Source organism: Ceratotherium simum, chromosome 29 (genome assembly GCF_057802395.1).
Source record: "Ceratotherium simum simum isolate JZ-2026a chromosome 29, ASM5780239v1, whole genome shotgun sequence".
NCBI classification, from domain to species: domain Eukaryota; kingdom Metazoa; phylum Chordata; class Mammalia; order Perissodactyla; family Rhinocerotidae; genus Ceratotherium; species Ceratotherium simum.
The window spans coordinates 3,532,007-3,554,702 of NC_141928.1; the positions used below are offsets into that span (position 1 = coordinate 3,532,007).

Below are 22,696 nucleotides of genomic sequence, written 5' to 3' on the forward strand. Positions count from 1 at the left end.
TGAGTGTTACGCCCACGTCACTGTAGCATTTCTAGAAGAGATAACCCATTTGTACATCTACTTCCAAAGGAGACGAGGGGGGAGCTGCAGGAAGCTTCCTTCCAGATGCCTTTAAACGTGTTGTCCTCACCCTACAAGCCTGTCGAGGGCAGCCCCCTGTTCCTCCCGGGGGCCTGTCCACCCGAAGGCCCCACAGGCTTTACCCACTGGCTCGGCACTGTCCAGATCCCCCAGACCCAGGGAGCCCAGGCCTCAGGAAAGGCAGCGTGGCTGAGCGCCAGGCTGCACCTCAGACTAGAGACGCGTGCCACCTGCAAACCCAAAGCCCGAGGAGCGGCCCACAGTGGCCACGGCCACCCAGCCCCAAGCACGGGACACGCCTCCACAGCAGAGGTCTTGGAGCCGCTGAGGGGTCCCCCAGGCCTGGGAGCAGCTACAAAACAAGGGTACTTGCCAGTTCTAGCCCCCCCACACCCACAAGAAGCCATGACGCTGCAGAGGCTCCCGTGCCAGCAGGCAGAGGCTGCCGGGCAGGCAAGGCTGGGGGATGACACCCGCCTCCCTGAGGGGCCGACTCCCAGGCCCACCAAAGACTCCAAGAAGCCTGCCAGTCCTGAGGTCGGCAACGGGGGACGGGCACCAGCCTGTGCCCCTCAGACCAGAGCCCAGGCCTGAACCGAGGCACCAGGTCTCCTTCACCCCTGCCTTCACAGGGACGGGAGACAGCCATCTGCAACGTCCCGAAGGACATTTTAGGGTTGCCAGCTCCTTTTCAATAAGAACTTCCAGCTCCTCCCAGGAGGTCACTCCCCGCCCCCGCCATGACACACTATTAACCGACGAGGGTCTAGGCCTCGGGGTTCCCAGCCTCTAGGGGATGAGGAGGGAAATGGGTCATCATTCCCAGCATCCGTCTTTTGAGAAAGATCCTTTCAACCTTCTGCCAATTGTGCGACTTTTCACAAAGAAGCCGAGTTGAGACAAGCTTCACACGAGCACCCAGTGGCCACAACCGTGCACCAAATCCTACCTTCAGGACAGCCCGCGGTGCTGCCATGCAGACACGTGAGGCAGACGGGGACTGCCGGGCAATCACCACGCCGCCAGCATAGGGACTGCGGACTGCCAGACACGAGAGGCTTTTTACCCAGAAATAACCTGACAGTGTCCGCATTTTCCAGATACACTCAAACACACCAGGAGTTACTACAGACGGGAATCGGAGACGGTGAGAGCCACGTCGCCAGAGCATCTATGGGGCAGACAAGGGGCCGACCCGCAGAGGCCAGTGGGAGAGGCCGTGTGGCCACTGGTTACCGCGCTTGCGCTGGGTAATAAAACAGCATAAAAGGTACAGAACGTTTACTGGAAAAAAACACAACTCATGAAAAATTGAACTTCACCCTTTGTAATAAAAAATTAAAAACTTTTGTTGACTTGGAACACAATACAGACTAGGAACTCTTCTCCAGACAGTGTGAGAGGAATCGGCAAGAAACGTCACCAGCAACTTCTAGAACTTTCTGGTGGTAGACACCCCCCCCTCAGCCAAATCGTCTTCAGAGGCGGCTCAAATCCAGGCCCCTCCCCGATCCCCAGGCCAGACTGGGGGGAAGCCCTCTGGACACCTCACTCCTGCCAATCCGCATCAACCTCCCGACAGTCCCTCCACGGCTCGCTGGCGGCCTAGCAGTCGCTCTTCCAGAGCTTAATCGTCTTGTCGTTCTCCAGCGCGGCTGAGGCGATAATGTTCTCCGTCGGGTGGCACGCCGTGGAGATCACAACATCTGCAAACACAGCCAAGAATGTTCCCTCCCTGGTCAGGGACCTGCACCGCAATCCAGGGCCCCGCTCCCAGCACAGGGCCCACGGGCCTGGAGGGAGGTCGGGGCCTCGCCCGGCTGCTGACACCCACACTCACGGCCGTTCACCACAGCACGGGTCCAGGGCTCCTAACAGCAGCAAGCCCTGCACTGCCCACCATCTGTGTGGCACACGGAGCCCCGGGGACACGGAACAGGACAGCTGGCTGACGTGATGGTGAGCATCCAGCCTGGGCTGGGAGGCTGCTCTGAGAGCATCAGGATGTCCGCACAGGGGACAGTGACACGCCCTCGCAGGGCAGCGGTGGGGGCTCCGTGGAGGCTGGCCCAGCACGGGGCCACAGTGGCTGGGGAATGGCGGTCCCCAGGGAGGATCTCAGCACTGCCTGGTGCAGAGGCCGCACCCATGGGGTCAGTGGCAGTCAGTCTCACTGCGTCAACAATCCAGAGCCTTACCTGGACCCAGAGCCGACTGCTCCCACTGCCTCCCACCGCTGCCCGGCCCGAGAACGCTCCGAGGGGCTGAGTCTGTCACCATGAGGCAAGTCCACCCCCAGGCAGGGACTCAGATCTCAGGAGCTGGCATCTGGGGTCAGCCAGATTCATGCATTTATAGCTTTTAAATAAACTGAAGCCCAGAACTTTGCCTCCTCCCTGTGTGGCTTCAGATAAGCACTGAGGGTCCCGCCCACACAGTGGAGGACCAGAAGCAAGCAAAGCCCAGGGCTGCCTTCTCGGGGCAGGAAGCCAGGTGGGGGGAAGGAGCAGAACCACGGGGGCTGAGGTCGGTGCTGACCTCCCGGTAGAGCCACGTTCCCACTGTGGCTGGAGCTGCTTTCTCACACGGCTCCACTGACTCCAGGAGAGTGCAGGGCAGTGGGGAAGAGGAGCAGCCTCTGAGGATAGCGCGGGGCAGGGGTGGGAGGCCCCCGGGTGTGGAGGGATGGGCCAGGGCACCCCTCAGAGCTGAGAGGCAGCGAGGAGCCGGGCCTGCCTGGAGACAGGAGGTCTGAGCCCGAGAGGAGCCAGAGCCTCTCGAAGGGACAGCGGGTGTCCCCCTCCCTGCACTAGAAGAGGTTAAGGCCACAACCCGGCCTGGCCAGCTGGGTGCTCAGACAACCGCTCGCCAGCCACTCGCACCCGGCAGCATCCCCCTTGGGCCGCCAGCAGGCCGAGGAAGCAGCAGCAGAAGCAGGTGCCAAACAACGACACACTGTTCGCTTGTGTTCTTCCAGAAACTCACTGTGAGCCAGCGGCACGCGACCTGTGGGACCCCCAAGCTCACCTGTGTGGCCCTGCAGCTTCTGTACGATCTCCTTCGTCTGGAGGTTCCAGATGTACACCAGGTTATCTTCCGAGCCAGACACGATCCACTAGGAACCGACGAGAAGGGGAGACGAGGGGCAGAAAAGCCAGGTCAGAGCTGGTTTGTGTGGAACGGATGGAATTACCTTACAATTCCCCCTAAACTGACACCCGCCCTCCTGGGAGCTGCTGTGTTGAAATGAACACACTAAGCTTCCACTCCTCTCCAGGATGGCCCGATTCATCTTCCCCACGGAAGGCCGGCTCTGCCCTCCCGGCTCACCACACTCAGAGAGAAACCCCAGAGGCCACGTACATCATGCAGAGGCTTCTGGGATGTAAAATGTCATCCTAAATTACCATTTTCTAAGTTTTTGTGTCACTTGCATTTCGGCTGAGTGTCATCATCTACTCGTCACACCCCACCTGGACCGAGCGGCTAAGACGCCTGAGTGAAGTTCCACGGTGGGGAGGGGTGTGGGGGTCGCGTTCCCCTCACCCTTGGGCTGGAACGGCCTCGGAGGACCACAACCCAGGAAGCACAGCTTCTGAGCGAGCCAGTCCCTCAGGGCAAGGCTGTGCCGGCCTGACTTAAAGGAAGGATCAGCTGATCCGCCATCACACCCCACCACAGACTCCTCTGCCTCCCATAAGGGATTGGGGGGGTCAGAAGCAGACGTGAATAGACATCTCAGAACAGAGTGAGAGTCACCAATACTTTGCGTGATGTGACTTCATTCTGGTTAAAAAACAGAAAACTCCTACTCATTTTGTGGGCACAGAAACGCATATCTAGGCATAAAGCCACCTGGAGCGGGTGTCCCCTCTCGGGGGAGAAGCTGGGAGGAAACTCACCTTCCCACCAGTCACAGAGAAGTTTGCAAATATGCAGTATTTCTCGTTCTTGTGGCCGGTATACGTCTTCAGGCACTGAAAAGACAAGGGAACAGCCCTGTTCACAGAGTCACGACTTCCCTGCATCCCGGATGATCCCCAAGCGCTGAGTGCAGGCGTCTGACAGCCGATTACACTCAGGTCTGTGAGCACTCAGTGCCTACAGCACAAAACCCGGGTGCTCAAGCTTTACCTTGCAGGCTGGCGATCTGCAAAAACCTGTCTTCCAGAAACTTGCACCAAACCAACTCAATGAAGATGGCTTTCTGCGTTCCCTCTTGCCTCGGCTCCTGGCTCAGCTCCGCGGCCACCAAACACCCAGGAGCTTCGCACAACCCAGCCCGAGCCAGCCCGTCTCCCCATGCTCACCTTCCCCTTGCTGTAGTCCCAGAGCTTCAGCGTGCTGGAAGGCAGAGAAAGGGCAAGTCAACTACATCTCCAGGAGGCGTGTCTGCTGTCACCGTGCACCCCACTCTGCTGCAGCCACGTCTGGAGCAAAGCCAGGGAGCCGGGACTCTCTAACGCTCTCCAAGCGCGGGTGCCCAGCACAGGGTGGGGCACAGAGTCAGTGATTTGAGGACATCCAAGGGCACAGCATGAGAACCCCAAATTTTTGGTGGTTCAAGAACAGACTCTCTTAAAGGAAGCTGCTGGGTGTTCCCTAAATCAGTAGTGGTCATCTCATTCCCACTAGAAAGGAACGTGGGAAGTCTCCGTTCCAGAAACATCTAGAACAGATCTCAGCAGCAACACTCCTTCCTCCTTCTCGGGCAGGAATTCTCTCCTCCCACGAGGGGCTGATGAGGAAAGTGCAGACCACGCAGCCCTCCGACGAGCTTGGGGCGAAAGCATGGCCCCTCCAAAGGGCTGCATGCAGTGTGCACATGAAGCAGAGCTCACCCACCTCCCGGAGGAGGGCCACAGTCTGAGTTACCGTGAACTCTGCTCCAAAGTTTGCAGGGGGAGTCAAGGTGCCCAGGGCAGAACCAGAAAGCACCTCCGAGGCCACCTGTCCCTCCCATTCCTTCAGACAGAAGGGCTGGGAGAAGGGGCTGCCTGGCCACACAGTCACCATGGAGAAAGCGAGACCCCAAATCCTTCTTTGGACCCAAGATTTGGCCCCAGCAAAGATGAGGGCCCTCCCTTCCAGAATGGCATCCATATTCCAGAAGCCTAAACCCAGCAGGATCCTGAATCACGTACTGGGCTTAAACATCTTTTAAGAAATTTCAAACAGGTAGGAAATGGGCGTCCCTGGCAGCTCAGTGAGGCGGCACGCCCCCCACGGGGACGCAGGAGGGCTTACTTGTCCAAGGTGGCGGCCAGGATGTACTTGCCATTCGGAGAGAACTTCACAAAGGACACGGGAGGGTTGTCATCATCTGCATTGAAAGCAGAGGCGGGCTGACACACAGGGTGCTGGGCCTCTGCCCAGGGAGGGAAACGGGAACGGACTGTCCGAGTGACGCCACCTCCACCCATGCCAACACGACCACCCTCAGATGGAGTCCCCAAGGAGCCAGCCACGCCTCCCTTCACCCGTCGCGAGAGCCCGTCACGAGAGCTGGTTCTCCTCGATGCTCCTCCGTCCCACGGCTCCGCGGGCCCTTGACGGGGGCCCAGCGACCCCCCTCCCATGACACAAGGGCTTCAGGAGCAAGGGGCCTGTGGCGAATCAAACTCAGGCTGCCTGGCCTCCCGCCAGCACGGTATCGTGAGAAGACTCAGGATTGACTTCCTCACATGAAACAAAGTTTGCAAATACCCAGCTATACTAAGAAACTACCACCCCTAAGGAAAAATAACTCGGGTGAATAATGTCATGTTTTCCTGTTACATAGTTAGGGCAAAAGATTTGTAACCTCTCTCTAGAAACAACCCTGATGAGATTGCACCCCCATCCTTGCTTCTGATATTCCAGGTCTAAACGTTCACCCCGGGCGGCCCTGGAGTGTGATTAAGAGCTGCTGTCACAGGGTAAAGAGTCACCCTTCTCACAGGGCTGAAAAGGAGCGGGCAAGCCCAGAGGTCAGCCTTCACGCTACGGGACAGTCCTAGAAGGCTCACATCGGGAGGAGCGCTTCCCTGGCCTGGGTGAGGAGAGGCTGGCAGGAGTGCACCCCGTGTGGGAGCCGGGCGTGGCTGGTGTGTCCCGAGCACCGGGGGAGAGCAGCACCCCGCATTACCACCTCGGGGGACCCGGGCCTGGCCACCGTGCACCGGGGGCCTCCGCTCCCTCCAACTGGTCCCAGACACTGCAAAGGCACATGAGAAGGCGTGAGGCCGCACAGGGCCCCCTCAGGTCACAGGGGCCACACCAGGAAGGCAAGCCATGGAACACGAACGAGGTGAGGTAGTGCTGACAGTTCTAACCCAGCCCCGTCAGCAACGCATCCCTGGGACCCGTCTCCTGGTCCAGAAAGTTCTAACTCCCTAGAACTGAAACTAGAAAGGGACGGGAACACCGCTAGCCACCGCCCCTTTCTTCCCGATGCTGCTCAATCCTGGCCCCAGTGCATGCTTGCTGCCGGCCTTGGGCCCGCTAATCAACCTCTCGGGGCCTCAGTTTCCCGCCCAGCTGCCGGGTGGCAGTGTTGGCACAAGTGACACTTTCCCACTGGCAGAGGCAGCTGCACCAGGCCTCTGGGGAGAGACGCTGCTGCGACAGACACACTGCAGTGTCACGGTCGCAGGTAAGGATGCGCCTCAAAGGGCGGCCTCGTAAAGCAAGAAAACCACAAAGGCCACTGTGAAGGGCTGACCTGCGTGCCCCTCAAATCCTCACATTGAAGTCCTAACCCCAGCAGCTCGGACCGAGGCTCTGTCTGGAGATGGGGCCTTTAGAGGGGGATTAAGTTAAAATGAGGCCGTTACGGGGCCCCAATCCACGTGGCCGGTGTGGTCTAAGAGGAGATGCAGATGCCGGGGTGCACGCAGAGGAACGGCCACGTGGGGACACAGTGAGAGGGCCAAGGAGACGCCTCGGAGAAACCAGCCTGCCGGCACCCTGAGCTCAGACACCCGGCCTCCAGACCCTGAGAGAATGCGTTTCTGCAGAGGAAGCCCCCAGCCTGTGGTGTTCTGTTAATCGTGCAGCCACATTTGCTCTCGTGACAGCTGGGGAAGGAGGCGACACCTCCCCGGGTGGGCCACCTCCTGCCCACAGCGCCCCCTCACTCCCTCTTCACGGCACAGACCCGGACATAACCCAGGAGGCGACAGCCTACCCCACCCTACATTCAACCTAAAGCTACGAAGACCTTCCAGGCTGACTGGAGGTGAGCAGCCCTCTCAAGTAGTCACACTCCCAGATTAAAACCCTCCAGGGCTCCCTCCCTCCCCATCGCCTGCCCAGGTCCAAGGCCCTGCAGGGGCCCATCACCCACCCTCCGGCCACACATTCACCAAGCCCACAGCACCGCCTGCCTGCCCAGGCCGTGCTAAGACCTTCCCACTCCATTACACCCTTGCCCAGAACCGCCCTCCCCGACGGAAACGGTCAGGAGAGGAGGGTTCCTCCCACAGGGAGCAGATCTAGGACAGTGGGGAAAGGGAGGCGTCCAGGAAACCACAGAAGATGGAGGGCAGGAAAGAGCACAGGAAAAGCCTCCACAGCTGATGAGCGACTGTCACTCGGAGGAAACATCCACCCCGGAAGCGAGAGCCGGCACTCACCGATGAGCGTCTTCAAGCACTGGCCCGAGGCCGTGTCCCAGATCCGACTGCAAGGCAGACACGAGAGAAGGGTGAACAGCAAGTCACTGCCGGGGCCTCGGCGTGTCCTACGGTTCTGAGGGTAAGTTCCCGGACTGATGCGCCTTTCCCCATTTCTTTTAACTGTTACGCTTCACTCGTTCATTCAACAGCTATTCTCTTACCTTCCGGGGACCAGCATGGGCACCGTGCACACGCACACACGCTGCACACACACACACGGGGCACACTTCAGCTCCTCTCCCACAAGGAACACGTCCCCCACACAGGTGAGGTGGAACAGGACCGGAGACACGACTCGCCCCTCTGCCCTCTCGGCCACGGGGGAGGGCGCCAACTGCCTCACCTATCCCCCTGCAGGTCCCTCCACGTGCACACAAGCATTCTAAGCGTGCGGTCACTCGGGAGAGGGTGTGTTCTTCATAAAAATACAGTATCATATGCAGTTTTCTGGACACCCCTCTCGTTCAGTAGCAAGAGAACTTTGGAACATGCACCGTGGACTAGTGCCCACCCTCCCACAGCCAAGACCCCAGCAGTGGGGGCGCTGGGGCAAAGGCTGTGCAAATCGTGAGGATGACAGACATTGACAGATGATTCTCCAAACGCCCTCGCCCACAGTCCACATCTGTTCCTGTGCGTCCCTCCTCGGGACAGGATCCCTTACTACTGGCCAATGCAAGGAATTCTGAACTCCCTGACTACCGAGCCGGGTCTTTTGCTGTCTGCTCTGGGAACAGCTTCTCCGGCCCCTGACAGCTCCCCGCTCTGGGAGGACTGCAGGCCCTGGGGCTCGGCACCTCGTCCCGTCCCACCTACACGTCAGCTCTTCCCGAGACAATTCCACTCTGGGTGCTGCAGAATGACTTTACCTCAGGTGTTAATACCCAGAAATAGCAACTCTCCTCCATACTACTCCTTTTCTTAGTTCTCTGGCATACAGCTCAATTATGATCCTCTATGAATTTGAGTTGCACTTTATCTGGTGCAGAAACGCCCCAGAGGGGTTCTAAATGGAACTGCCCACAGTGTATCAGCCTCGATGACTGACCCCCACCACCAGCACGTGACGTGCGCCTCGTGCCGCCCCTTCACTCTCTGCTGTGTCCCTGCGCTTACATTTTACCACTTTCTCTATGGGGTGCTGCTCTCTTGTTAAACATGTCCTAAGTACCCTAACATTCTGTCACTGTTACATAGGGGACTTTCTTCTCATCCTTAACCGCAACTCTGGTATAGAGAAAAACTCTCCATTTTCAAACATTGACATCACCATACACTGAGTCACATTTTGTGGCCAGCAGGCCCGGGGTTCAGAGCCCAGACTCCAGGGCCTGATGTCACTTCTGGCTGAGGGACAAGGGCAAGTGCTTATCCCTCCCTCGGTGTCCCAACTGAAAATGTGTTGGCGACAGTGGAGCACCCACGGCACAGGGCTGTTATGACAGCTAAATGACTGGATATTTGCAAACTACATATCAGTGGTTTTTAAATTTCAAAAACATACAAATGTATCATCTACAAAGAGATAAATCTCTAACCAGTCTTCATATAATTACTTTTGTTTTCTTACCACGTGAACTGCAAACTCCAAACAACACTGAATAACGGGGGCAACAGGTTGCTTTGCCCCCGATTTTAGTAGAAGCGGTTTTAGCGTGTCACCACTTATTACAGAAGTTATGAAGTTTCTGGTAAACAGTGTACAGTGTTGGCCCATTTTGCTAGAGTTATTAGGAATGGCTGCTGATTTTATCAGGTGCCTATCTGACCTCTACTGGTAACAAATTATACAGATGTCTGCCTTTAACTTGTCGATATAAGTAATTAGATTATGGGTTTCCTGATGTTTTCCATGTTATTACAATCCTATCATTACTCAGTAAACCACTTGGTCATGGAACACTATTTGCTGACGCACGGCTGGACTCATTTGCTGACGTTTTCTCTGGAACTGTGATCTCACTATTCACGAGTGAAGTCTCCTCTGTGGTCTTCTACCTGGACTAGCCATCAAGCTTGGGGGGAAGGTCACACCAGACCCATAAAATGAATCAGGGGCTCCTTCCCATCTTGTTCTGTGGTCGAACAGTTTCAACAGCCTTAGGGGTTTGTTATTTAACTGCACTCCAGTAGAAAATCATACGGCCTGGTATCATTTTTAGACCTTCAGTCACCTTTTCCAGTCCCTCCCCTGGTGACCGGTCCCTCGAGCCCCGTCCTCAGTCCACTCCGGAACTGGGAACCCCTCCCGCCTGCGAGTGGAGACGCGCTGCTCCTCCTCTTCACCCGCCCCGGAAGCTGCGGTGCCCACCCTCTCCATCCTCATCTTGGTGCTCTTGCTCTTCCTCCTCATTTGGGCTTATAAAGCCTAACCCCTTTACTGGCCTCAGTAAAAATACACCTCATTTTCTCTACTATTTTCTCCTTTCTCCATCTTTTAACTTCATAAATTTCCTCCTCCTGCTTTATTTGGTGTGCTTTTTCTCTAATTTCTTTAGGAAGCTTTCAGAGCCAGCCCACAAGCAACTCTGAGACTGTCCTGTGCTCCCAGGAGAACACCCAGTCTCTGCACACACAACACTCTCTCCGTATGCAGCAAACACATAGCCTGGGGTGCCACCCAGACCCGCTGAGTCCCAAGTCCTCTTCTGTCACTTCTCTAAAAGCAATACATTGACTCACTCACAGGAAATGTTAGTTCTCCTTCTACTTCCAGTTTTACTTGGTATCTTTGGGCTGCTATGTTGCTTGGTGCATAGAGGTTTCTAATCCTCAGTCTTTTTCATCAAATCTGCCCGGTTCATTAAGTGTCACTCTCTCCCTGGTTACTGCTCTGTCTTCAAATCCCACTTATTCACATGGCTCTTTGCTTTGTTATGGCCCAACATCGTCTGCCCATCCTTCTGTGTCAAACCTTTCCTAACCACTTTGTTTAAAGTGTGTTTCTTGAAAACAACAAGAGCCAGAAGGGTTTTTAAACCAAACCTGACAGCCTTCAATAAGGGTATCAGCCAATTCAGCCAGTACTATAAAACCTAGGACAGTATGTTTCATCTCTTCCATAGCATTTTTACACGTAGTACCTATGTTATTCTATTTCCCCTTTTTTGTTATTTTTGCCAAATACGGACCAATTTCTAGTCATGCTTGCTTTCTCCCTTGTAATTGGGGAGTTCTCGGGTCATCAATTCAGCCAGTGGCCACCGTACCCTCCGCTCCCCAGTAACCGAATGGGTCATGGTGCCAACCTCCAAACCCAAACACAACCCAACACGTGCCCCATCGTGGGCTCTGCTGAGTTCAACTTAAGACGTTTACTTCCATATTTTCCCTTACGTCTCATAACAAATCCTGAACACTTACGGTACAAACTCAGGCTCTATGAGTGTCATCCACTTAGACTAAACTGGATGTCCTGCACGAGACCACATCCCCTCTTCCTCCTCACCGTCCCCAGGACAGGATTTGTCCCCATTCACCTGCTCAGGACTCTGACATTTCCTCTACGGGACACGAGGCTGATACACTGAGAATCCCCATGTGTCGGCACCACCAACGCCCACGAGCTTGTGAAGAGAGCTTGTGGACTTCCATGTCTGCAAGGAGCTAAGTCCAGCACAGAAGCGCCTTGCTGGGCCCTGCCTGGGGGGCCCTCCCTGTGCCAGGAGCCCAGCCTCCCAGCCACACTAACTCCTAGCCTGCTCTGTCCTCCTTCCTAACATTTTCACCACCTGACGTTGAACTGTGTGTCCGTCCATCTGCCTGCAGCCCCTGCTACAGTGTAAGTTCTTGAGGGTAGAGACTTCTGTCCCTTCTTCCCACTGCTATAACCCCAGAGGCCCAAACAGCGCAAGAGGAGGCCTTTAGTAAATATTTCCTGACTAAATGCAGTACAAACTTTTCACTTACCAGAGACCATCGTAGCTACTGGAAACTATCAAGGATCCATCACGATTAAAATGAACCTGAAAATGAAGGAGGAGGAAAGAAACTTACTTTTACATCGTCAACACAGACTGCTTCTTACCTGAGTGGCCCGCCTATTCGCGAACGCTCGGGACAAGATGCGCAGCACATCTTGCTGCATACTGAGCACACAGCAGAGCCATCATCTGCTGATTTCCTGAAGACTCTAATAAACCTGCACAAGCTACGTGGATAAAATGATCATTTTCACCTGTTGTCTCAAGCAATAGTTCATTTTATGATGGATGACAGGACCATAAAAAGGAAACCAACCTTGAAACACGTCTTGAGTAGTTAAATCACTCACTATGAAATGCCTTCTTGAAAAGAAAACACAACCAACCAACCGAGACCCACTGGCTTCTGGGAGCCTGTCTGTGGATCTGCTGCTGCTGTGAAGGCAGCCTGCCCAGGGCAATGTGGCTAAAAATTCTTCCCCTGACATCAAATGAACAAAGAAATACAAATCAGGAGAGAGAAACCCACTTATTCAGTAACTACTGTAAGAATGAACTCCGGTGCCTCCTCACTCAGACGTCCCTGCCCACTGACGGCCCCCGAACCGCTCCGTTCGCATGGCCACTAATCACCGGGAATGCTCGCGCCCGCTCGAGCTTTCCAGATGGGACAGAAATGAGGTCCAGGCTGCTCCAAACCTGGTGCCTCGGAATAGGTGCGATCCCCAATTTGCTGCTGGTCCCAGAAGCCGACCTGTGATACTTCCCCACTGTTCATTGCATCCGAATGCCAAACTCCGCCCTCTGCGGGGGAAGGCGAGATACACCTTCTGGAAAAGAAGTTACAACCTGACAAGCCCCTTCTTGTAACTGATTCGTCTTTGGGTTTTCCTTCTTGTTTTTTCCAACTAAGTCTCAGTGGGAATAAAAGGACTCACAATGGCAGGAGCTGGAGTTCATCCTAGATTCCCATCATTGTTAAATAACAATGAGTCCTGGGCAGGTTTTACCCAGGATAAGCCTGTTCATGACAGGTAACACCTTTAGAAACTGTCTTGTTTCCTGCTCCGTGTGATACATCTCCCACGTGAAACCGGGCCGCACAAAGGAGCACCTGGTTTAATGGCTCAGGGATGTGGCTGAGGCCGTCTGTGTATCTCAGCCATCCAGACCAGTGTCCACCTCAGCACTACTGACATCTGTCACGGTCTTCTTTGCCATGAGGCTGTCCTGTGTAGCAGCACCCTCGTCCTCGATTCACGAGATGCCAGTAGCATCTGTGACAACCAGACATTGCCGGACACCCCGGGGGCAAATCCACCTGTACCAGAAGCCCCTGAGGGCTTGTTAAACTGCGTGCCGGACGCCAAGAACCTGCACTTCTCACACCCCGGCGGACGCTGACGCTCTGGTCCAGGGCCCACAGCCGGAGGACCACTGCTCTAGACTCGCGAGGAGCCCTGCGAGCCACGTGTGCGATTTCAAATTTTCTAGTAGCTGCAGCAGAAAAGTAACAGGTGGAACTTACATTTTATTTAACTCAACATGTCTGAACTACTATTTCAACAGGTAATCAATATTAGAAGTTATTAACAAGACATTTTACTTTCTTTTTTGTTGAACTGAATCTCTGAAACCTGAGAGCGTATTTTACACTTCCAGCTTGTCTCAGCCCGGGCTCGCTGCACTCAAGTGCTCGACCGCCACATGTGGCTGGTGGGCTCCACGCTGGACAGCGAGGCTCGCGAGGATCTAGTCTCCAGCAGACACATGAGAGGCTGCTGTAATGGTCTTCGTTCTGTTCCTACCAGTTGTACTGACACGATGCTCTCGCAGCACCAGCTACTTATCTGTAGCCACGTATTCGTCAGCCTCTCAAAGCAATTTTCTCTATAACTCACAGCAGTCGACCTAACCACATTCATCCCTTTCTTTAAATTGGCAAAATACTATATCCCTTCATCGAGGCCACTATGCTAGAAGACCATGAGTTGACACAGGTCCCCAGCACCTGCCATGACAACCTGCAATGCACACCGCAGTGCTCTCCTTTGTTCCCAGTCACATCCCTGCATCACCCCTGCAAATGCAGCAGTCTGTCTCTCCATTCACACCTCAATGCTGAGGTGTGACAAAGGCAACACAGCCCAGACAGTACATTCTAAAGACAGCCAGAAATAAAGTGCCACGAAGAAACCAAACAGGTAACAAGACAGAACCTAACGGGGGTGCCGAGTCTCCACTCAGATGAACTCAGAGCTCGCTGCAGAGGTGACACCTGGTGGCCAGATGAGCTCAGGCAAAAGCACTGAGGCAGGAAGCAGTGGGTGAACATTAGGAAAACCACAGGCCGAGTGGCCGCGGCCAGGGAGCGAGGGGTGCGGGATGAAACGGACAGGGGAGGCTCCAGTTAAGAAGCTGATACAGGAGGAAGAGGACAGTGGCTGGACCCAAGTGGGAGGAAAGACAGGCATGGGAGGAGGCCAGCAGAACTCACAGACCCTGAAGCTTCTAGCTCCAAGACTACCTATTAAAAAGCTCAACGTGCATACTGACACAGCATTCCCCTCCAGAATGCAGCCTGCAGAAACGGTCACACAAGCACGCAAGGCTGTTCAAATGAAGATGTTCCCATTCTTTTTGATAAAAGTGAAAGTTAGAGACAAGCATCCATCAGGGTGACTGGCAAATAGCGTCAAGCACGACACGGGGCACCAGTGCCAGAGGTCCTGGGGTCACGGTGGCGCTGTGTGCACTGACACAGAAGACGCCCCACAAACAGCTGCAGAACAGTAGCTGGCGCAGCATCCCTGCGACTTAAAATAGAGGAGGCAGGCTGGAGAACATGTATTTTTTCTTTTTTAATAATGTTCTTCTCTTGCTGAATTAGTTTATTTATTTATTTATTTTTTGTGAGGAAGATCAGCCCTGAGCTAACATCCATGTCAATCCTCCCCCTTTTTCTGCTGGGGAAGATTGGCCCTGGGCTAACATCCGTGCCCATCTTTCTTCACTTTATATGGGACGCCGCCACAGCACGGCCTGACAAGCAGTGCATCGGTGCACGCCCGGGATCCGAACCCCAGGCCGCCAGCAGCAGAGCACACGCACTTAACTGCTACACCACGGGGCCGGCCCCTGGAGAACACGTATTTAAAGACCAAACACCCCAGAGGGCAGAGAGACTCCGGCTGCCGGCAGTTGACCCCGCAGGGTGGCAGCTCAGGAGACTCTGATTTTCTGCTTGCAACATGTGCTTGCCTTTTTTTCTTTTCAAATGAGCACACGTTACTTTTGTAAGACACAGACTCTAAGATCCCACCTCCAGCGATCCTGACCACTGTAACGCAGACAGAACTCTTTCGACTCACGGCCGTCCCTTCACACGTGTTCATTTGCGAGCCTGTTTGAAAGCTAGCCCTACTCTGAGCGTAACTCCACGCCAGAGGGCAGATGAGCGACAGCACGGGGTCAGGTGGGGCCTATGAGCACACCACTGCGGGGCGCTGGGAAAACCTCCCTCCTCCGAGCCCCAGGCACAGGCAGTGACTCTGGGCCACTGAGGGCCGTGCCCAAGGGCCAGGGCTCCACGAGCCTGCTTCAACCAGCACACGTTACGAGTCCTCTATGTATCAGGGCTCTGTGTACAGTCTCAGCTGGACCAAAAAGGCTTTCGAAGGCTGACAATGCTTACCATCGCTCACCTGCACGATTTCAGCCAGTGCAAGGACGGTCTGCTCAGTAACCATCAACAAACTGTACACACAATTCCCCCCAGCTTTCAAAAGGCACACTTGGCTAAGAGACCACCTCAGGCTCTTTGCTAACAAAGAAATGAATATTTTGGCCATTTTCTAAATGCAGCAATTGATGACAGTGTGCAGTTTAACTCTTGTATGCTGATTTTAACACTTGCGGCGTCTGCAAAAAAGCAGGATGTGGACCACAGGGGGAGCCCACTCCTGGGGTCCCACTTCACCCATGACTGGGCCATTCCAACCTCCTCCACCCACCACCCCACCAATCAGTGACACCACTCAGACTCACACTCTGCCATGGTCACACTTCCTTACGCACGGCTCCCTCCTCCAGGACAGACAGGGAGGCCAGCCTGAAGGTTCAGTCTGGGGACGCCTCCCCGGGCACCACACCCACCTGTCCTTCCACGGGCACAGGACTGTGCGATCTCTCTCGGGGTCCCCGTGCCCAATCTCTGAACATCTCTCTATACTGTTGCATGAATATCAAGAACTCGGCTGGACACCAGCCACCTTTACAGGTCGGGGGACTTACAGCTGAGACTGGATCCGAGTGCGCAGGCAAAGTCTTGAGGCACTTCCCCGTTTTCACGTCCCATATCCTTACACTTTCATCAAACTGAAGACAAAAGAAGAGATTAGAGCAATTCTACACAGAGAGGAGATGACAGATCCTGTGGAACCCAAAACCCACCACCACCACCCCAGGATTCTCCATGAACAGCACTGAACGACTCTAAGCTCACCAACCACGCCCCACGGTGCTGCCGAGTCAGAGGCGATGGCCACGCACCCCGCCCATGTCACTCCCACCCAGAAGAGCAGCCGGCGCACTTACAGAGCCTGAGACGATGAGGTTGGACTGGGGGTTGAAGTTACAGCAGAAGACGTAATTACTGTGTCCCTTTAGGGTTTTCAGACACTTTCCCTAAAACGAAGTACTGTTAAACCAAGTCATTCCCAGTGGTGACCTCCCCAAAGATCACATCAGGCTAAACCCATCGACACCTAACCCAGAACAGCCGCAAAGCACATCTGATGACCAGTGAGGCCATCCAGTGACTGGCTGGTCCCCAAGCTCAGCAATCTCATCCTCTGTGCCCCTTCTGCACCCACAGGAGCTTCCCTGGGAGACCCGCAGGGCGGCTTACCGAGCTCACATCCCAAATCTTTAGGGTTTTATCATCTGAGGCAGAAACAAGGAGGTTAGAATCTGATGACCAGGCCACATCTGATATTCCCTAGGGAGAAAGCACAAAGTCACCACCTTGATGGGACAAGATAACATTAACCAGCAAAGGTCAAACCCCCAACATCCTCTGAAGATAAACACACATGTCATTCCATTCTCGAAATCCTCTAGCTAACAGTGCTGACCACACAGAAGACATGCCAAATGGTCCCCACAGGAAAAGCATGTTCTCTGTGGCTCTGCCAGGCCCCGCAGTCGGGCAGACACTTGTCCCTGGAGATCAAAAGTGTTTGCTTAAAACACAAGAGGCAAATAACCACCAAAAAACTCGGGTAAGGCCAGCCCAGTGGCGCAAGCGGTTAAGTGCACGCGTTCCGCTGCGGCAGCCCACAGTTTGCCAGTTTGGATCCCAGGCATGCACCGACGCACCGCTTGTCAAGCCATGCTGTGGCGGCGTCCCATATAAAGTGGAGGAAGATGGGCATGGATGTTAGCCCAAGGCCAGTCTTCCTCAGCAAAAAGAGGAGGATTGGCAGACGTTAAGCTGAGGGCTGATCTTCCTCACAAAAAAAAAAAAAAAACTCGGGGAGGAAGGGAAACTTACACCTTAACCTGACAGCCCTGGAGATGGGCCCTGCCTCCCGGGTTACTAGAGCTGCAATGTCCAGTGTCAACTTCAGTGTGCAGGGTGGAAACCTACCAGCTTGTGACCAGATATGGTCTTCTCAAATTTTCCATCGTATGCTCCCCAAATTTTAATGAGTTTATCTGCAGCTGAAAGACAGAAGTACAAGGAACTGAGGCTGTCCAGCCATCCAGAGTCCCAGATCCAGGCCTTCCCACAACACGAGCCCTGGGGACAGTGTGAATCACTCAGGAACCCTGAACACGTGTCACACAGGGAACGGCCAGTCCCCAGCCATCGGCCAGCAGGACCCTCCCCTCTCCCCCAGGGCCCTGTCACTTCAGGGTGGCAATGGGCAGTTTCAACAGGCCATGACTTCTGTCCAGTCAGACACGTATGCTAACAGACACTCCACCTGCTGCCAGGGCCCAGGGGCAGCGTGAGAAAGCAAGCCCCCCGCACCGTCCCGGCTCCTGTCGAAGTGCAGACTGCCTCTTGTAGCAGCTGAGGTCCCAGCGATACCTACATGAACTTGCCAGCCACTCCCCGTTCGGGCTGAATTTCACGGAGGACACAGCTTTCGTGTGGCCGGCCAGGGTGAATTTTAGAGCATAGTTTGGTTTAACCGGTGTAGGCTGTTGACAAGACGGTATCAGTCAGCAAAAAGTAACCACCACTGTCCAATTCAACTGATTAGCAGTTTGGATTTAACTCAAAGCTCAGCCTGTCTTGTGGGCTCCAGATCCCTATTCCAGATGCCAACTAGAACTCGGTCTGGAGCCACCTTTCACGCTGAACTTGTCTAAATGTGAGCTCATTATTTCCTCTCAAAATGCTGCTTCTCCATAGCCACCACCTCAGTGTCAAGGCTCCACCATCCCAGCTGGAAACACCGAGCCCCTCAGGGCATCGCCCCGCCCCAACAACACTGGAAGCATCGCCTGACCTGGCCACCTCCGAGAATCCCCACCAGTGCCAGCCCTGGTTCAGCGCCCCGACCCCATGCCCCAAGGGCGGCCTCCCCAAAGCAAACCTGCGCCCTTGGTCAAGGTCTCTGTTTGCTTCCTGTTGTCTCCAGGAGGGTCTACAAACCCACCTGGGCATCAGAACTGTGGGGCGGGGCTGAGGGTGCTTAGGAAGAGAAGTTTTCCAGGCCCCACAGAGACTCTTACAATCAGGACTAAGGATCTATGGTGTTGATAAAGCCCCTTTCCCAGGGGACGGGTCTGAGAATCCCTGACACGGCACATAATAAGCATTGGCTTGGTACGTGGTCAAGGAATAAAAACTGGCAATGTTTAACTGAGGAAGGAGAATGGACTTATGGGCCTGAAACAGTATTTCCAAGAATCTTCCAGGCTATGTGCCCCTGGCAGGCCCCCAGGAGCCTCAGGACCGCACCTTGCTCTGCGTGGCCGATGACGAAGGGGTGGGCTGTGCTCTGGCAGCCTCGGTCTCTGGCTTCTTCTCCTCCGTTGCCATGGCTCTGAAGTCCACGGGCAAGGAGACGCCGACGGAGGAGTTCACAGCTCCGAGCGGAAGACTCACAGTGGGAAGAGCCGTCTGCTAATCGAACCTACAGTGGGAGACTGAGCCCAATAAACAAGCCATGTTTTAAAAACTCATTTTCAGGAAAAAGAATAAAAAGCACTTGCCCACCTTATTGAGCCCTGTAGCAGATACCCTGTTCCAAACCGAGGAACCTAGCAACCTAACTCCACGCTAAGACTGTTCAGACGCTAAGAGACCCCACTCTTCCATCATCTTGATCAAAGATCCCACCTTCCAGGGTGCTTCCTATTCTGCTACCAACACGTCGGTAGGAGTGCAGCACACTCCAAGCAAACAATATGCCATTTTCTTCAAAGAGCCCTTGATGGGCCGGCCCTGTGGCTTAGCGGTTAAGTGCGCGCCCTCCGATGCTGGCGGCCCGGCTTCGGATCCCGGGCGCGCACCGCTTCTCCGGCCATGCTGAGGCCGCATCCCACATACAGCAACTAGAAGGATGTGCAGCTATGACATACAACTATCTACTGGGGCTTTGGGGGGGAAAAAATAAATAAATAAAATCTTTAAAAAAAAAAAAAAAAAGACCCCTTGATCCATTAAAAAAACAAACCCACCAAAGGCTTCTAGTCAGGAAACTAACATGCCAAATTACAGGAGACTGAGCTTCAGAGGGCAGAAGTTTGGGAACTCATCCAAATCCTCAAATGCATCCTCAGATGCGACAGTGCTAACAGCCACCTCTGAAAACACAAGAGCTTGCCCCAGCGGTCCACACCTCCTAGGGGCTTCACTGTCACCATGTACAGGCTGCAGGCACAAGGCTGTTTCCAGAGCCCTGCCAACAGCTCGAAGGGCTCTCTCTCTGTCCCTGGTGAGGCATTTACAAGACACAGCCGAAAAGCACAAACCAGAGCCCAAACCAGAGCCAGCCCTGCCTGCTGGAGTCCCCACAGGCTCGCCTTCTGTAGAAGCAGCCTCAAGTATCCACGGATACCCTGCAAGCAAGACTCACTGCAGAGGGGACTGTGGCTCACTTGGGTTTCAGCGTGACAGTGGGAATGACCCAAAAGCTGCACAGTAAGTGACCAGTTTCCTCTGTCACAGGAACAGAGGTTGCATTCCTCGGACAGATCTCATAGAAGCACACCGGGTGATTCTGAAGCGAGGGAAAGCGTTATTCAAGAGAGCCACCAAACTGTTCTTGCAAATATCACTGGCCATCCAACTCCCGAAAGCCAACACTACCATCAATCTACCAAGTTTACACACTGTGAATCCTGGCTCAGAGCTTAACACTGAAAGCTTGCACAGGCTCCTCGTCACACCAAGGCGAAATGGGAGCCATCAAAAAAGAGCATGTCTCAAAGTCTTCATCCAAGCGGAAGGAAGAGAAATCACAATGCAACACAGCTGTGCAGAGCACACGTGCGGCCACGGCTGGTTACCTGCAGCAAGGATTCCAGGCCCAGGGACGGATCACGCTGCACCCAGAGCCCGAGTCCTGAAGTGGGGGAGCGGAGGGGCAGGTCAGGGAAACCTGCCAGGGACGAAGTGCCGGCACAAAGCTGGGGCTCAGTAACCACCAGCTACTGGTGATTATCTTTAATGCAACTGGGCTGTGCCAGTTAACCCAAGGGCTGCCTTCCCCTCCGTAGGCTGCACAAGCGGAGGGAGAGAGGAGCTAAGGCAGAAAGCTGGAAAGTCTGTTTCACAGAACCTACAGTGTGAAGAAGCCCGGCCACAGCAAGGAGGGTGGAGAAGAGTGGACCACAGGCACCAAGCAAACACCAGTGGGAACAGAAGAGGCTTCCTCTGGGGTGAAAAGGGCAGCTCAGGGGGCCCAGTGCAGCTCCTTTTAGCATAAAAATTGAGACCCACCAGGAGGTGGGGTGTGACTCCCGCAAACAACTGGCTGCCCCAAGGTGAGGACCAGAGGCTACAGCCGTGGTCCTACAGGAAAGGTGCCCAGCCCTCCCAGCTCAAGCCCAATCCCAGGCTAGCAAACATTAACTTGCAAAAAATCAGCCAGACTTTTAAGAATACAATCAATTAACTCAATGTCCCAAGTTTCTACTTAAGAAAGGGGGAGCTTGGCATTTTTCATAAACACTCATGATTCCGTAGAACAATCTTTTTTATTAATACTTTTTTTCTTGCTCTTTCTTTGAGAAAGATTGGCCCAGTGCTAACATCTGTTGCCAATCTTCCTCTTTTTTTCTTTTTTCTCCCCAAAGCTCCACTACATAGTTGTGTAACATAGTTGGAGACCAGTAGCTCTTCTACATGGGACACCACCTCAGCATGGCTTGATGAGCAGTGAGGACTGGGCCCAGGATCCGAGCCGGCGAACCCTGCGACCCCAAAGCGGAACCCGCCAACTTAACCGCTACGCCACCAGGCGGGCCCCAGAACAATCGTTTTGAGACAACTGGGAAGCTGGTTAGGGACCAGCTCCTTACGAAAGAGAACTGGAGATGATGAACGCAATCAGGCTGCAGGAAAGGCCATAGGGAGTCGGCCCCCCGAGCACATGCTACCTGCCACCTCTTCACACCCACAGGCTTTTTCCCAGGTGAGCCTGACCCTAAGGCCGAGCCTCCCAAACCTTGGCACGCTCTCCTAGACTGCCTGTAAAATGCAGATTCCTGGGCTCCCCCAGCGACTGGGCCCACAGGTGTGGGAAGATAGGACGTAACTGGTGCCTCAAAGGCGGCAGCCCCTTAGACCCACAGAGAGTGGGGGAACCCGGCTCTCCCTGCCTCGGTTCTGGCACACGCAGACACGCTTCGGTTCCAGCTTACCTATCTGCCTTGTGCGGGGCGGGCCAACCTCAGAGGCAGTGTCGACCACAGCACCTGCCAGAGCTTCGGTGAACGGACCTGGGGGGCAGAAACCGGGTGAGATGGCTAGGAGGGAGGGAGGGAAGGAGAGAGGGAGTCTTTCACCTCCCCCAAAATGGCTCTAGCAGACCAGACAGGAGATGGTCTCTCCCTTCGTGACAGCGGACCGGCACGCGGGGACCCCGTCCTGGGACCCCAGGAGCGAGGGGGCCTGGCTGCCTCGGGCAGAGGGTGGGCAGCAGGTCGGGTGGCGGCGTCTCTGCAGAGGAGGGGCAGTCAGGGCTGCAGGCACGGGGGGCCGGGGCCTGGGGTCCTTCCCCGGAGGAGCGGCGGAGGCACAGCGGAGAGGCACGCCGGCTGCAGGACAGAGCCGCCGTGCCGGCCTCGCGCTTGTCACCGACCGCGGGGAGAGGCAGCCGGGGGGCGGCCGCGCGTGCGGGCGGGCTCCGCAGGGGCGGGGCCGGGGCCGGCGGGAGGAGGGGGCGCGGCGCCCGAGGCGAGGCGGCGGCGGGGCGGCCGTCCGCCCGCACGGGGCCCAGGGCTGGAGCCAGCCCGGGGCCGAGGCCGGGCCCGCCAACACGTGCGGCGGCGGGGCGGCGTGGGGTGCGGCGGCGCCGGCCCGCCCCGCGCCCCGAGCGTGCCCACCGGCCGGGCGGCCCCTTACCTCCGGGCGCGCCGGGCGGGGCGGGCGCTCGGGCGTCGCGTCGGCCGCCGCCTGGGCGGGAGCCGGGCTTAGCTCGACGAGGCGGCGCGGGGCCGGCAGTGCGCGTGCGCGTGCGCCAGGGGCGGGGCGGCGTCGGGGCGGGCAGTGCGCGTGCGCGTGCGCCAGGAGCGGGGCGGCGCGGGGCCAGCAGTGCGCGTGCGCCAGGGGCGGGGCGGCGTCGGGGCGGGGCGAGCGCACAAAGCCAGCCTCTCGAAGGGGCGCTACGGGGAGCGGCGAAGGGCAGAATGCCTCGGGCCGGCCCAACGCCTTAAAGGGACCGCGTGCTGCGCGCGCTTCCTGCTTAAAAGCGTGAACGCCAAAGGTGGCCGGTGCGTCCCCTTCTTGTCCTGCACTTTCTAAAAACGGAAGTAGGATGATACCTACAGGAAAGGCTAGCGTGCCCCTCG

General features: G+C 55.6%; 1 protein-coding gene across 4 annotated transcripts; it reads right to left on the reverse strand.

The window, feature by feature from the left end:
- Positions 1–1,347: 1,347 nt before the first annotated feature.
- On the reverse strand, positions 1,348–22,353 carry WDR5 (WD repeat domain 5). Of its 4 annotated transcripts, XM_087418831.1 has the most exons (16): positions 22,251–22,353; positions 21,548–21,625; positions 20,192–20,247; positions 18,639–18,826; positions 17,764–17,872; positions 17,313–17,386; positions 16,572–16,661; positions 16,259–16,348; positions 15,956–16,039; positions 11,649–11,704; positions 7,698–7,744; positions 5,329–5,404; positions 4,392–4,425; positions 3,984–4,058; positions 3,109–3,196; positions 1,348–1,787 (listed from the first exon to the last, which is right to left on the reverse strand). In XM_087418831.1, the coding sequence occupies exons 4-16, from the start codon at positions 18,717–18,719 to the stop codon at positions 1,687–1,689; spliced, it is 1,005 nt and encodes a 334-aa protein (XP_087274957.1). In that variant the 5' UTR covers positions 18,720–18,826; positions 20,192–20,247; positions 21,548–21,625; positions 22,251–22,353; the 3' UTR covers positions 1,348–1,686. The 4 variants fall into 4 exon arrangements, with proteins under 4 accessions (XP_087274957.1, XP_087274956.1, XP_087274958.1 ...); XM_087418830.1 differs by lacking the exon at positions 20,192–20,247; XM_087418832.1 differs by lacking the exon at positions 22,251–22,353 and having other exon boundaries at positions 21,548–21,683.
- Between the last annotated feature and the right edge of the window lie 343 nt (positions 22,354–22,696).

What these genes read in the sequence shown, in the direction of transcription:
- WDR5 (XM_087418830.1), bottom strand. Translation starts at nt 18,719, where the DNA reads ATGGCAACGGAGGAGAAGAAGCCAGAGACCGAGGCTGCCAGAGCACAG. An exon ending in GTGCTTGAAGACGCTCATCG is followed by an intron (nt 5,405 to 7,697) that starts GTGAGTGCCGGC and finishes CTTTCAATGCAG; the next exon opens with ATGATGACAACCCTCCCGTG. An exon ending in GAAGCTGCAGGGCCACACAG is followed by an intron (nt 1,788 to 3,108) that starts GTGAGCTTGGGG and finishes CTGTGTTTGCAG; the next exon opens with ATGTTGTGATCTCCACGGCG.